This window comes from Salarias fasciatus, chromosome 8 (assembly GCF_902148845.1).
Source record: "Salarias fasciatus chromosome 8, fSalaFa1.1, whole genome shotgun sequence".
Lineage (NCBI taxonomy): Eukaryota > Metazoa > Chordata > Actinopteri > Blenniiformes > Blenniidae > Salarias > Salarias fasciatus.
The window spans coordinates 16,971,569-16,986,842 of NC_043752.1; the positions used below are offsets into that span (position 1 = coordinate 16,971,569).

General features: G+C 51.5%; 1 protein-coding gene across 1 annotated transcript in view; it reads left to right on the forward strand.

The window, feature by feature from the left end:
- LOC115393808 (disintegrin and metalloproteinase domain-containing protein 11-like) overlaps positions 1-11,455 on the forward strand; it is a 28,041-nt gene extending 16,586 nt beyond the window's left edge. Inside the window, exons 12-28 of the mRNA XM_030098918.1 lie at positions 57-128; positions 596-762; positions 863-947; positions 1,028-1,118; positions 1,311-1,362; positions 1,509-1,608; positions 1,821-1,892; positions 7,202-7,294; positions 7,379-7,459; positions 7,532-7,592; positions 7,660-7,734; positions 7,823-7,928; positions 8,008-8,127; positions 8,188-8,356; positions 8,606-8,720; positions 8,844-8,934; positions 11,311-11,455. Of these exons, the coding sequence (XP_029954778.1) occupies positions 57-128; positions 596-762; positions 863-947; positions 1,028-1,118; positions 1,311-1,362; positions 1,509-1,608; positions 1,821-1,892; positions 7,202-7,294; positions 7,379-7,459; positions 7,532-7,592; positions 7,660-7,734; positions 7,823-7,928; positions 8,008-8,127; positions 8,188-8,356; positions 8,606-8,720; positions 8,844-8,934; positions 11,311-11,353 (1,593 nt within the window). The 3' untranslated portion in view covers positions 11,354-11,455. The remainder of the gene's footprint in view (positions 1-56; positions 129-595; positions 763-862; positions 948-1,027; positions 1,119-1,310; positions 1,363-1,508; positions 1,609-1,820; positions 1,893-7,201; positions 7,295-7,378; positions 7,460-7,531; positions 7,593-7,659; positions 7,735-7,822; positions 7,929-8,007; positions 8,128-8,187; positions 8,357-8,605; positions 8,721-8,843; positions 8,935-11,310) is intronic.
- Positions 11,456-15,274: the final 3,819 nt, after the last annotated feature.

The following is a 15,274-nucleotide window of genomic DNA, read 5'->3' on the forward strand; positions in this document are numbered from 1 at the left end:
GTCTGTAAACCTGCAGAATGTTCAAGGCAGTAACGCTTTATTTTTCTCTTTCTCAGTTTGTCCAGCTGCGCAGGTCGACCACTCAGACCAAGATTTTTGCCAAATCGGTGGTGAACATGGCGGATTTGGTGATAATTTTTATTTTATTTTAATATCCAGCATCAGAGATGGGATGAAAAGATGTGATTTGATATTTGTGGGATGGTTTTAGATTATTTTGTGGCTATATCTCCTCTGTGCTCATGCGCTGGGTGAAGAGTTCTGTGACGTTCTGTGGCTTTTCAGCCGTAAACCTCACTGCAAAGCCAGTTTTATTCTCCATATAATTGCCTCCGGAGAGCGTCTGAGAGAACCGGACGATTGAATCTGAACCAGTGAAGTTGGAATGAATTCCTCCTCGCCGCGTCGGCACAGGAAACCCTTCGCTGACTGAGGACAAAAGCCGTTTCTGTGGCAACCGGCTGCTGCTTCCCGTTTCTCTGTGCAGCTGTATCCATCAGCTGCAGCGCTTCAACAACCACCACACGTCTCTCTGATCACCAAAACAGGCCCGAATCAATAAGAACTCACAGGTTTTTCTGTTTGATGCGTCCAGATATACAAGGAGCAGCTCAACACGCGCATCGTCCTGGTGGCCATGGAAACCTGGTCGTCCGAGAACAAGGTGTCCATCGGCGACGACGCGCTGCTCACCCTGCGCGACTTCATGAAGTACAGGAAGGAGAGCATCAGGGAGCGCTGTGACGCCGTGCACCTCTTCTCGTGGGTCCAGGCGTTCGGATGCGTTGATCCATCCGCCCGGTCGGTGTCACAGCATCTCCCCCTCTCTCCTCTGCTTTCTCCCTCCCGGTCCTGGACGCAGAGGACGGACGTTCATGAGCAGCCGCAGCGAGGCGGCCTACATCGGGGGCATCTGCTCGCTGACCCGAGGAGGAGGAATCAATGAAGTGAGGGCTCGGAGACAGATCCACGTCTCACTTCAGTTCAGGCTAAAAATCCTGGTTTTCTTCTGTCTTTCTGTCAACAGTTTGGCAGCGTGGGGCCCATGGCCATCACCCTGAGCCAGAGTCTGGGTCAGAACATCGGCATGCTGAGGAACAAGGAGCGAACGGCTGCGGGTGAAGCTGAAATACACCGTAGATATCAATGAGAGTGAATACAAATGAGCGGCTGAGAAAAGAAGCCATTAAAAAATGTGAAGCTTATCTGCTGTGAATAATTGCTCTGAGTTTCTGGTTAAAAGAGGGACGTGGAGTCGCTTCCTGCGCTCAGCGGACCGACTCGTCTGAACCCTCTGCTGTGTTTGTCAGGAGACTGCAGGTGCCCAGACCCGTGGCTCGGCTGCATCATGGAGGACACGGGGTATAAACACTCACTGTACTGCCGTATGCGCACAGCTAGTTAGAACATGACGTGATTGATTATTGCTCCAAGCTCAGCTGAATTCATTTAAATGACATAAACAGACGTTGAGTTTGTATTTGTTTTCTTCCGTCTGAATCCCTCAGCTACTACCTGCCCAGGAAGTTCTCTCGCTGCAGTATAGACGAGTACCTGCGTTTCCTCCAGCAGGGAGGAGGCAGCTGCCTCTTCAACAAGCCCACGAAGGTGAGAGATGCTTGATTAGGATCACAAAGGATCTGCAGGCTGAGTTTGATAACATATTGAAAATGAAATGGAGTGTTTGTACAAATGGTTTTTGATTTTTTTTAAATCTAATTTTACATCACAGATCATTAGCAATAAAAGGTAAAATTCTTTATTCATGTTTGGCTCGTTAAAACCCTTCTCGATGTGTTTTCTTTGTTATCTTCCTGAAGCTGTTGGACGCCTCTGAGTGCGGTAACGGATACGTGGAGCCGGGAGAGGAATGTGACTGCGGGTCGCTGGTGGTGAGCACATCCACACCAGCTAATATCTTATATTTAGCCTCACATCTGCACGTACAGTGCATGGCACCAACCACTTTGAAAGCCTTGCTGCCACTGCAGCGTACTCTGCTTCAAGTCTGATCGTCTGATTTCACTGATGTCCGATGTGCATTTCACTAAGTTTGCACTGATGTACATGTCATTCTATTTTGAGTGAAATATTTTTGTAGCACACAAATGCCACCACGGGTCGGCTATACACAGGTGAGACCACAGCCAGTGAGTTCAAACGTCCTTTATTGTCTATCAGTGGGCCCAATCCCCACCCCTCAATTCGGCAGGCTTCTCTAGCCGCCGCCACACCGAGCAGTCCTTGATCCTTGTCCCGGTCTTCAGCCTTTTCAGACTTGTGTGCGCTGGCCTCTCCCGCCTGCTGCTGTCAGTCCAGCTCTCCTTTCCTCTCTCCCGGTCCAGCACCCTACTTCAAGCAGGAGAGAGTAATCACATCAATCGCCAGCACCTGCTGCACCTTGGACACTGGCTCCCTGAGCCGCTTCCCCGCCTCCCTCTCTCCTGCAGCCGAGAGCAAACCACGCCCCTCCTCCACATACCCCCACCGCCCGACTGAGGTCGGGGAGATCCCCGGCTGACTCTACTCCCCCACCCTCCCCCCTGGAGGGCGAGAAAGGAAATCGGCCACCGTCATTTGTGTCCCCGGCCTGTGAACCACCTTGAACTTAAAGGGCTGCAACGCCAGATACCACCGCGTGATCCGGGCATTGGTGTCCTTCATGCGGTGGAGCCATTGGAGCGGGGCGTGGTCCGAATAGAGGGTGAAGGCCCGTCCCAGCAGGTAGTAGCGAAGTGCCCCGACCGCCCACCGGATGGCCAGACACTCCTTTTCTATGGTGCTGTACCGCGACTCCCTCTCAGAGAGCTTCCGGCTGATGTAAAGGATTGGGCGGTCGAAGCCCCGCACCCGCTGGGACAGCACCGCCCCCACACCCCTGTCGGAAGCATCGGTCTGCAGGATGAAGGGGAGAGAAAAGTTAGGCGTGTAGAGAAGCGGCTTCCCACAGAGGGCCTGTTTCACCTGCTCAAACGCCATCTGGCACTGCTCCGTCCACTGGGCCGGATCTGAGGCACCCTTTCGGGTCAGGTCAGTCAGGGGGCTGGTCAGGTCTGCGAAGCCAGGGACGAACCGCCGATAGTACCCAGCCAGCCCCAAGAACTTCCTCACCTCCTTCTTGGACTTGGGCCGCGGGCAGGCTGCAATTGCGGCTGTCTTGTCCATCTGTGGACGCACCTGTCCACTGCCCAAGAGGTGCCCCAGGTACCGTACCTCCCTCTGTCCAACTGCACACTTCTTCGGGTTGGCCGTGAGCCCCGTCTGTCTCAGCGACCGGAGCACCCCGGACACCTGCCGCACATGCTCCGCCCAGCTATCACTATGGATGATGACATCATCCAAGTAGGCGGCAGCATATGCGGCATGTGGGCGCAGGACCCGGTCCATGAGACGTTGGAACGTGGCTGGGGCCCCGAACAACCCGAATAGAAGTGTGACGAATTGGTACAACCCGTACGGAGTGGAGAAAGCTGATTTTTCCCGGGACTCTGGTGACAAGGGAATCTGCCAGTAGCCCTTAGTCAAATACAGTGTCGTGAAAAAGCGAGCAGTGTCTAGCCGGTCCAGGAGTTCATCGACCCGGGGCATTGGGTAGGCATCAAATCGTGACACATCATTCACCTTGCGGTAGTCCACACAGAAGCGTACAGTCCCATCCTTCTTCATCACCAGAACAATGGGACTACACCAGGCACTGTTGGACTCTATTACTCCCATCTCCAACATAGCCTCTAATTCTTGCCGAACAATTTTTCTTTTATGTTCAGGCAGTCGGTACGGACGTGAACGTACAGTCGCACCGGGCAGAGTCTCGATGTGGTGTTCTATGAGATTTGTACGTCCTGGTAGGGAAGAGAACACATCAGCAAACTGCTTTTGCAAGGCGGCAACGTCCGCTCTCTGGGACAGCGAGAGATGGTCATCACAAGGGAGCGAGGCCGGAATGGTGGAATTTGGAACCTCAGGCCCCAGTTTATCTCTCTCATGAACCGCCGTCACCAGAGCAACGGACTCCGCCTCCCTCCATGCTTTAAGGAGGTTGAGGTGGTAAATCTGCGTTGCTCCTCCCCTATCAGCCCGCTCCACCTAATAGTCAACCTCCCCCACTCGTCGTGTGACCAGAAACGGCCCTTGCCACCTGGCGAGTAACTTCGAGTTGGACGAGGGGAGTAACACAAGCACTATGTCTCCCGGTGAAAATTGTCTCAGCTTAGCCCCTCTGTTGTACAGCCGTTGTTGACGCTCCTGGGCCTTGAGCAAATTCTCCTGTGACAACCGACCCAGTGTGTGGAGTTTCGCTCTCAGATCCAGGACGTACTGAACCTCGCTCTTGCTGGGGCTCGGACCCTCCTCCCAGTTTTCCTTAACCAGGTCCAAGACCCCCTGAGGTCTTCTGCCGAACAGCAGCTCGAAGGGAGAAAATCCCTCGGAGGCCTGGGGCACCTCCCGCACTGCAAACATCAGAGGATCAAGCCATTTATCCCAATTATGACAATCATTGTGGATGAACTTACGGATCATGGACTTCAGAGTCCTATTCAGACGCTCGACGAGGCCGTCGGTTTGCGGGTGGTACACGCTTGTCCGAACAGACTTGATGCCCAGTAATCCATACAGCTCCATCAGTGTCCGTGACATAAAAGAAGTGCCCTGGTCAGTTAGAATCTCCTTCGGGATTCCAACTCGGGAGATGACCTGAAACAGGGCCTGCGCCACACTCTTTGCAGAGATGGTGCGCAGTGGCACTGCCTCAGGATATCGCGTTGCGTAGTCCACCAGAACCAGCACAAAGCGATATCCCCGAGTGCTCCGGGGAAATGGCCCGATGAGGTCCATGCCAATCCGTTCGAACGGGACCTCAATTAATGGCAAAGGGCACAAAGGGGCCTTTGGGATGGCTGGATGGTTAACCAACTGACATTCGGGGCAAGAGGCACACCAACGCCGTACATCACCCCGAATGCCAGGCCAGTAGAAGCGGGCCATTATCCAGTTGAGCGTTTTGTCATACTCCATGTGTCCAGCCATCGCATTGTAATGCGCCGCCTGGAAAAAGCTTTCCAGACGGCTCCTCGGCACCAACAACTGGGTGGTATCCTCACCTGTCCGAGTGTCACGACTCACTCTGTACAACCTATCTCTAATCAATGAAAAATAGGGATACGTTTGTGCCGCATCAGGGCGCACCATGTGACCATCAATCTTTATCACTTGGTCGAAGGCAGAGCGTAGAGTATCATCACGAGACTGTTCCAGTGGAAAATCTTCCATGGAGTGCAGCTCGGGAACCTGCAGGGCCGCGGGGGGAGGCCCTACTGATTCCCCCTCCCTGTCAACAGCGTTGGACAACCTTGCATCACCACTGAACACGGCACACATATGACCCGTCCTATCTTGTCGTGAGCACACCCCAATTAACCCGTGAAACCCCCGTCAATCAGTACCCAGAATCATGGGGTGTGCGAGGCGGGAGATAACCGCGGCCTTTACTTTATGCGTTTCACCCCTGTGTCTGATTTGCACTGGCACAACGGGGTATCTGTGAACATCCCTATGCACACACCGAATATCCACCCCCGATGCCCCCCACCAAAGCCCTGGGACGAACCAGGTTCTGGTGAATCATTGACTGCCGACAGCCCGAATCCACAATCCCTTGGTGTATACCCCCCTGAATCCTTACCGGAATCCTGTATGTCCCTCCTGGACCGGGCGAGGGTGTTCGAGAGCCAGCGACCCGGATCACTTGACCGACCTCCATGAGTGGACACTCATTACGGAAGTGTCCGGGTCGTCCGCACCTCCAACACTCCTGCCCTGGCGTCTGAGCGGCCCCCTGCGGGAGGGAACCCGCACCCGTAGCGGCCGGGACCTGCGGAGCCTCCACAGCGGGTGCTTTAAAGCGGTGGTGAGCCAGCGGGGGGGTTTTCCGGGGCGCAGGGGTTGGACGATGGGGGGCTGGGGTCCGCTCCTCGGTCGCCAGGACCCCAGAGTAGACAGCCAGATGATCCTTAGCCAGGGCGATGGCTGCCTCGATGCTCCTCGGGCGGTGGCACTGCACCCACTTGGACATCCTGGCGGGGAGCCCCTCCATGAACTGCTCCACCACGACCTGTTCCAGCATGCGGTTCTCCCTGGCGGACCCGCCTGGCTGCAGCCACCGAGCCGCCGCATCCTTCAGCTGCTGGGCATACACGAAGGGCCGACCCCCCGGACCCAGCTTGAGGCTCCGGAACCTGCGCCAGTGGTCCTCAGGAGAATGGCCCATCCTGTCCAGGATGGCCCTCCGCACCTCTGGATAGCCTCTCGTGGATGCCAGTAGGTAGAGTGCTGCAGTCTGGGCTTCTCCTGACAGCAGGGGGAGCAGCCGCACAGCCCACTCCCCCACCGGCCAGCCACACGCCCCCGCCGTCATTTCGAACATATCCAAAAAAGTTTGTGGGTCATCTTCTGGGCCCATCTTGTGCAGGGACAGGCCGGTGAGGGGGACCGGCGCTGGGCCGGGCTGAGCCAGTAGCTTCTCCAGCACCTGTGTCTGCTTGCCGGCCTGGTCATGGAGGGCCCCCAGCTGCTGCCAGTTGGCATTCGCCTGCTCCTGGTGCATCCTCGCCAATTCTTCCACTATCTGAGCCAGAAGGGCCACCGGCTGGACGGGCTGCGGTTCGGACATCTCACCTGGGTCTGTCTAGCCCCACGGGTGCCAATGTAGCACACAAATGCCACCACTGTGTCTAGCGGGTCGGCTAGACACAGGTGAGACCACAGCCAGTGAGTTCAAACGTCCTTTATTGTCTATCAGTGGGCCCAATCCCCACCCCTCAATTCGGCAGGCTTCTCTAGCCGCCACACCGAGCAGTCCTTGATTCTTGTCGTCCCGGTCTTCAGCCTTTTCAGGCTTGTGTGCGCTGGCCTCTCCAGCCTGCTGCTGTCAGTCCAGCTCTCCTTTCCTCTCTCCCGGTCCAACACCCTACTTCAAGCAGGAGAGAGTAATCACATCAATCGCCAGCACCTGCTGCACCTTAGACACTGGCTCCCTGAGCTGCTTCCCCGCCTCCCTCTCTCCTGCAGCCGAGAGTAAACCACGCCCCTCCTCCACAATTTTGTTTGCACATTCTCCGCTGTGATTTATGCGGTGGCATGAAGTGCAGATTTGAAGTTGGATTTGTGTTCAGATGCACAGTGAACCCTCTCTGGCCTGCAGGAGTGCACTCAGAGCGGAGCCAACTGCTGCAAGAAGTGCACGTTGACCCACAATGCCATGTGCAGCAACGGGTTGTGCTGCAGGGACTGCAAGGTGAGAATGCTCCGGTACGAGCCGTGCGCGGCGTCAAGAGTCTCTGTGCCAGAATCAGCAGGTATCTCTCTCTGCTCGCCACAGTACGAGATGAGAGGCGTGAAGTGCCGGGACGCCGTGAACGACTGCGACATCGCCGAGACGTGCACAGGAGACTCCAGCCAGGTGAGTTCAGACCTGACACGCACAAGTGTCCGATGAACCGGCTTCCGAATCTGGAACTCCTTTCTCTCACAGTGTCCTCATAACGTCCACAAGCTGGACGGCTATATTTGTGAAGCCGGACAGGTAACGTCAACGCTTCCCTGAGTAGAATCATTAAAACTCACGGCCTCCTGTTCCTCATCATCTTCATCGTGATGTTTTTCCCCGTCAGGGTCGTTGCTACGGGGGACGCTGTAAGACAAGAGATGGACAGTGCAGGACTCTGTGGGGCTACAGTAGGTTTGGGTGGAGTGACGACGCAGAGATGCTTCCTATCGATCATCTCGCGTGAATCGTCACTGTTTTTCTGGCGTCTCCTCTCAGATTCGGCCGACAGGTTTTGCTATGAGAAGCTGAACTCTGAAGGCACGGAGAAGGGGAACTGCGGCGCCGACCCCCGCGGTCAGGGATGGCTGCCGTGCAACAAACCGTGAGTATCTGACCCCAGAGTCAGCCTGCATGAGCTCCGACTGAGTGAAACGTTTCACTCAGTGGTTTTCCTCCCTCAGAGACGTGCTGTGCGGCCTGCTGCTGTGCACCAACCTGACGGCACGGCCGAGGTTCGGGGAGCTGCAGGGGAAGCTGACCAGCCTCACCATCCACCATCAGAACCGCTACCTGGACTGCAGGTGAGCCAGCGGCCTACCGGCTCTACGAGGCGCAGAGCCCTGATTCTGTGCCGCCTGCAGAGGCGGCCACGCTGTGCTGGACGACGGCTTGGACCTGGGCTACGTGGAGGACGGGACGCCGTGCGGGCCCAACATGATGTGCCTGGAGCGCCGCTGCCTGCCCGTCGTCACCTTCAACCTGAGCACCTGCCCGGGCTCCTCCTCCTCACGCATCTGCTCCCACCACGGGGTGAGCCCAGCCCGGAGAAACCTCTAACACAGAACAACAAATATGCTATTGCTCCACAGAGTGATATATTTGTCCTAATTTTCTGTTTGCTGGCCTGGTGAGAACCCCCTTTCCTGTGACCTTTGCCCTCTACAAATGCAACCTGTGTCCAATGACCGCCACCTTGTGTCCAAATAATGCAACAGCAAAACATATTTCAGTAATTGCTTTCTTGTGTTTTTTTGTTTTTTTTCTCACCATGCTGTGCAGACCTGCAGTAATGAGGTGAAGTGTATCTGCGATCCGGACTTCACCGGGAAGGACTGCAGTGTGTTTGACCCCATCCCGACCCCAACCCCACCCGACGGCCCCGAGAAACAGAGAGGTAGTCCTTCATAGTAGACCTGTCCCTTCATTCATTCATGTATCTGATTTAAAAAGAAAAGTCTCCTTTTGGTCTTTATGTTTATTTTGTTGATAAATAAACTCTGCTCGTCCCTCCCCACAGGCCCCAGCGGTACCAATATCATTATAGGGTCGGTTGCCGGTGCAATTCTGCTGGCGGCGATCATCCTGGGGGGAACTGGCTGGGGATTTAAGTAAGCTCCCTGGCATGCCTCGGTGTGTGTGTGTGCGCTCTGTCGGCTGCCTGCGGCTCGCTGCTGAAACGCTGCTCTGCTTGCTGCCTGGTCCGCGCTCGCCACCACACACCAAACGGGCGCCGCGCTCGACGCTCGTGGACGCGCGGCAGATGGCTCGCAATCTGTGGGGTTTGCCGATGGGATGAGCATGAACGGTGGCATGAGTCGACTGGCGGGAGTGCAAACACGAACGACTCGTAGTGGCTCGTAGGAGTTAAATTTGGATGTTTTATTTGAGAGGATTGTGATATTACTACTAAAGATAATGCTGTTGCTGTTTTTCTTTTGTTTTTTGGGCCAGATGATCCCCTGTCTGATGTTTTTCACGTCTAAAAGCTTGAATGATGTGACACATTTTTGGCTTTGGCAAAATTACCCACAGGCTTAAAGGACTGTGGTTCATCTTTTCAAGTTTTTCCTCTGAAAGGGCAACTCCGGTTTTTTGACATCTGGACCTTATGTCTAGGTGTGTGCATGCTCATAGACTCACTCAGACAAACATCGTGCAGCTCGGAGTCCTTCAGAAGTTATTTAGGTCCAACCGATGTAGCCGCACTTAGCGGGGGCCACGGCAATGGAGCTTTAACGCGGGACATAATCTCTGCAAAATCGCTCATTTCGGCTGTATTTTTTCCTCCATCGGCGCTGGATTGCCTTTCGGTCGGAAGGGGGGCCTCCGGCGGGGCCCCGCGGCCTCGCTCAGAGCACGCATCCACCGGGCAGCGGAGATCTGGATTCTCCCGCTGCGTAGAGAGCTCCAGAAACAGCACGGCGGGTCCCCACGTGCCCCGCGGCCAGCCCGGAGCGCGCTTCCGTCGGGCTGCGGAGATCTGGATTCTCCCGCTGAGGAGAGAGCTCCGCCGCAGCGCGTCTCGCGGCTGGCCCGGAGCGCGCATCCGCCAGGGAGCGGAGATACTCATCCTCCCGGCGAGGAGAGAGCTCCGGCCGCGGCGCAGCGGGTCATTGCGCGTCCCGCGGCCAGGCCATCACGCGTATCCGCCGAGGAGCGGAGATCTGGATTCTCCCGCTGAGGAGAGAGCTCCGGCCGCGGTGCGGCGGGCCGTTGCGGGCCAGCCGCGGGACGCGAACCGGAGCGCGCATCTGCCGGGGAGCGGAGATGTGGATTCTCCCGCTGAGGAGAGAGCTCCGGCGGCAGCGCGTATCCGTTGGGGAGCGGAGATCTGGATTCTCCTGCTGAGAAGAGAGCTCCGGCCGCGGCGCGGCGGGTCGGCGCGCGTCCCGCGGCCAGCCCGGAGCGCGCATCCGCCGGGGAGCGGAGATACGCATCCTCCCGGCGAGGCGAGACATCCAGCGGCCACGCGCGAGCCGTGCGTCTTCGCAGGTGTCCGGAGCCTCCGTGGAGCAGCTGACGGCCGTTTTCCAACTCCGCCCCTGGAAGTCAGATGCCGGGGCACGGTGACAGCCGAGGCCGACTCTAAGTGCCTCTCTGCTGGGGAGAGGAGCTCCGCAACGTTCCCATCCGAGCTAATTGTGGCTAAGTTAGCGAAAAATGTCAGCTCTTCAGCTGACCCACCTGAAGACGGTAGACGAGCTGACTTTATGATAACACTGGCGATGGATGAAGAAATACAGCCGAAATGAACGATTTTGCAGAGATTATGTCCCGCGTTAAAGCTCCATTGCCGTGGCCCCCGCTAAGTGCGGCTACATCGGTTGGATCTAAATAACTTCTGGAGGACTCCGAGCTGCACGATGTTTGTCCGAGTGAGTATATGAGCATGCACACACCTAGAAATAAGGTCCAGGTGTCAAAAAACCGGAGTTGCCCTTTAATATCGATAGAAATGGATTGGCAGTGTGCTGCAGCAGCCTGTCACACTCCTCATGTCCAACAGACGTGGTGTTCTCTTCATGTCTTTTCCATTTGAAGTTATTTTGGATGGAAAATGCTGATTTTACACAGCGATCCATTGAAATTTGTAGTTTTAGAGAAGCAGCCGACCCCGCATGAGCCCCGTTGCACTTCAGACTTCATTTATAGCTGTGATCAACATGGAATAATTCTTCTTTATGACCGAAAGGATCTGTAAAATTGCATGAAGGCGTGAGGATATCCAGAAGCTCTTGTGTTTTCACTCCTCACCGAGCGGTTTAGTCCAGGTCTTCTCCCTCTTCGCTCGCTTCACCGTACAGCATGTCTGCAGTATGCAAAAGAACGGAGATGCTTGGTTGATCTCTTTGCTTCTGAGGCGTTTGGACCGCTGCATATATTCCCTCACGATGCTTTTGACACAAATAAATTGAAAGAAGAAGAAAAAAAATCTCACCATGTGTTTTCTACTTCGTCTCGTTCCCGCCCTGCTGCCGATCCAGAAACATCCGAAAAGGAAGGTACGATCCGGCTTTTCCATCCTGAGCACGACGCCTGCTGTCTGCCTGGACGCCCTGTCATCAGAATGCCATGTGTTTTATAAGAATCTTAACATTCATCTGAAGGCCCCGTTTACACCACAACCAAGTGAAAACACACATAGTAATGCATTGGTTTTATATAGCGCTTTTCAGAACACTCAAAGACGCTTTGGTTTTATATAGCGCTTTTCAGGACACTCAAAGACACTTTACATTGCATTATTCATTGACACCATACTGGGTGGTGGTAAGCTACTACTGTAGCCACAGCTGCCCTGGGGCAGACTGACAGAAGCAAGGCTGCCAATCTGCGCCATCGGCCCCTCCGTCCACCACCAACCATTCACTCCCACAACTTTCATACTAGGCAACGTGGGTGAAGTGCTTTGCCCAAGGACACAACGACAGTTTTACGCAGGGATCGAACCGCCAGCCTTCTGGTTATAAGATGACCTGCTCTACCAACTGAGCTACTGTCGCCCCAATGCTAATGTTTGACTTTTAGCTCCAGAAAAACACTTGAAGTCGTTGTCGTGTAAACGGGCCCTCAGGCTTTCGTTTTAGTTGTAACTTTTTTTTTTTCCTAAATTTGCATGTGACAATATTTCATCAAACAATTCCACTTATTTTAGCATTTCTAAATTAATGTTATTCAGTAATAATTTGAATAAGACCAATCTGCATCATATTTGCTACCACTAACAAACAATTAGACGAAACCTAAAAAAGCACAATATACATTGTGTTTTGGTTAGTTTTTATTTCTGCTGCATGGTTTTTAATAAGTAATCGCTGTGCTGAATTTGTATTGCTCATTTCATAAATGTTTCAGTAATAAAAGGTGAAATTTTTCCTCTAGCTTTTGGTTTTTGGTTCATTTGCTATGATTTCTATCGTCTGGCTGCACAAAAACAACCATTATTGATTATTTTCTCTTCAAAGTGTCCAGAATAAACAGAATGTGCTGCATTCAGCATGCTGTTGAGATAGTCACGTCAGTTAAAAATGCTTGTCCAGCTTTGTCATTTTCATCTTGAATTTTCAAATGCAAGTGAAAGTTAAGGCATTTGATTGTCTTCTTTAACTGTTCTAGATTTTCACAGCTGTGTTTCAACTTCTTGCTTCCTCTTCTCTGTTTCTTCCATCTTTTCAGATCTTCGGGAGTCTGAGTCCCGTCTCTCTGCTGCCCTGTCTTCCTCACACTGTGCCCAGTCCGGTCTGAGGAGACGGAAACAAAGACGTCTTCCAGTCTGGAGCCCTCAGACCCTTTTCTGTTTCCTGCTCTCTGCTCTTCGCCACACGTCTGCATCCAGACAGTAAACGGTGGAGCAGACGGTCTGAGAGGTTAGAGTGAGTTCCACCTGCTGTTGGCTTCACATCCTTTTAATACTCGTCCACAGTTTTCTGTCCTCCTGTTTCAAGCTGTCTCTTCTCTCAGACGGTTGTTTTTTTTTTTTTTTGGTTTTCTTGACCTTTCCATTCCACAGAAACAGCCATATTTCTCCTCCCATGCTGCCTTTCTTTCTCAGACAGCAGTTGAATCAATGCTCCTGCATCAGGGTTCTGCAAGCGTTATGACCAAAAGAGACATTTTTTTGTGACTTTACACCAAATGAAGTGTAACTGGAGCCGCAAAACACGTTAAATTCCTCTTTTTCAGCATTTTTCAGTTAAAAATTTTGACATTTTTGCTGTTTTTACCATTTTGGTTAATTTTTTTCCACATTTTTATTTTCTTTTTATAGAATTTTGAATCATTTTGTGGGGAGTTTAAGATCATTTTCTCATTTTTCCCTACATTTTGTGTCATTTTAACTCTTTTCCCCCCATTTAAATTGTCACTGATGCTCTCAGAGGTTGCAGATCCCTGTCCTACACAGTATACATGAAAATGTGAATGTACACTTCAAGCCTGTTGAATTCTGTGCTCCTGATGTAGAGGTGCTTTGTACTTTTCTCTGGCCAAGTTGAAAATACAGCACATCTACACACCGGACTGAACATTTCACGTGATCCACACGCCAACCGTATATGCGGAACACGGGTGCTGTTGTATAAAGCGGGCATCGACTCGTTCAGGCAGCAGAGACTCACTGCCGCTCTGAGAGGAAGCACACGTCTGCAGAGAGGAGGCTCTTCCTGCCCGAAACAAAACCAGGGGTCAAATCTCTCAGCGACCTCAGAGCTCCTTTCAGGGTCCGGGTTCTCTGCAGGCTGCTCACCGCAGAGAAAGCGACAGAAAAGACGTGTGCAGTCTTTTTATACATGCCTGTAGGAGATTTTCCAGTTGCAAAATTAGAATATTCAACAGAGTTTTGCAGGATCACCATCAAATCTAGATAATAAATATAGAAGACATGATGCAGTTCAACCTGAGCGTTGGAGAAATAGAAGATAGATTTTAAAATGTGCTTCACCCCTAAATAGCTTCACATCATGTCAATACAAATAAACTGATTTAATGATAAGCAATAAATGTGTACATTTTAATCATGTCAGAAAGTGTGTCAGAAAGGTTTTTTTTCAACTTTGGATTAATGATAAGAAAAAAAAAATGTTTACTCTTAAAAAAAAATCAAAAATAAAAGAGAAAAGTCAAGAATAAGAGCAGTGCTGTAGCATTTGTCAGCTTTCCTCTCTGGACATCAGAGGGTTTAAAATCAGGTCTGAATAAAAGTGTATATTATGCTGTATATGAAGCTTCGTTTTATTGATAAAATATTAAACTGGGAGGAAATGATCCACGTCACACTGCCAGTCAGCCTACAGCAGAATTAAAGGTGTATGTTAATGTTTTGAATGAACATCTCTCACAGAAACTTCTCCAGGGAAACACTCTCTCTCTGACATTAAATCAAACCACTTGTTCAAAAACTGTATGATTCAATAGATTGTGTCTTCGCTCAGACTTTGGAGCACTTTGAACGTTAAAAGTCAACACATTCCTTTCACCACGGTTCAGCTCTTCATCCTGAATACAGAGTTCAAAACTATACAAACTCCCAGAGACACTGTGTTTACCGCCACTGTGGCTGAACTTGAAGGAGTCTAACACCGTCTGCAGTGTTGAAGTTTTAACTCACTGTTATTTTTTTTTAATGTAAATACTTGTTTCGCTGTATATTACACACAGTAATAAAACATATCTGAATTGCACATGATCCGTTTGTTGTGTCTTTGTCCAGAGATGAAAAAGGTCTTTGGGCTGCATGTGACCTCTGACCTAGAGAGTGTCTGATATCCCTACATGAGCTGCTTCAGGAATCTGCAGCTGTTGTCGTTTCTGTAGTTCCTATAAAGTGTCACAGGGTGGCGCTGTAACACTGCAAAGCTGATTATCTTCCTGTAGATGTACCTGATTGATGTAAACTGCTGATAGATTAACTTTATCATTCACAACTGGAGTGAAAACAATGACAAAAATCTTAAGGCTGAAAAAAATCTAATTGTTTTTTGATGTGCTGAAAAAGAGATTGTCCAAACTTTTCCCTTTATGGAAATCAGAGGAGAGTTTTTCACTCTTTCAGTTCAGAATTGGATGAAAACAGTTATTAGTTACACACATTTATGACCTTATGACCCTTTTACTACCTTAAATACCTTCCTTCTTTGCCCCTAAAAATGATCCCACAGCTATGAATCTACTAGAAATTCTAAACAAAATGCACAGTTGTGGAGACTGTAACAAAAAGCCCCATGACTTGAAAGCAGAGAATATACGGCTGAGTCTTTCACATCAGTGTCGATTAAAGCTGAGCTGAATTGCAGATCTTTATCTTTGTCAATTTGACAAAAGCTTAATGCGTCTGATTCCTGATAGAAGTTTTTCTGAGCGTTTCACTGGTGTCTGTCGGGCGAACATTAAGACTGAATGTACAGCACTTTTTATTGGCTCACTACAAAGCGGATGTGGGCTCCATTCCCA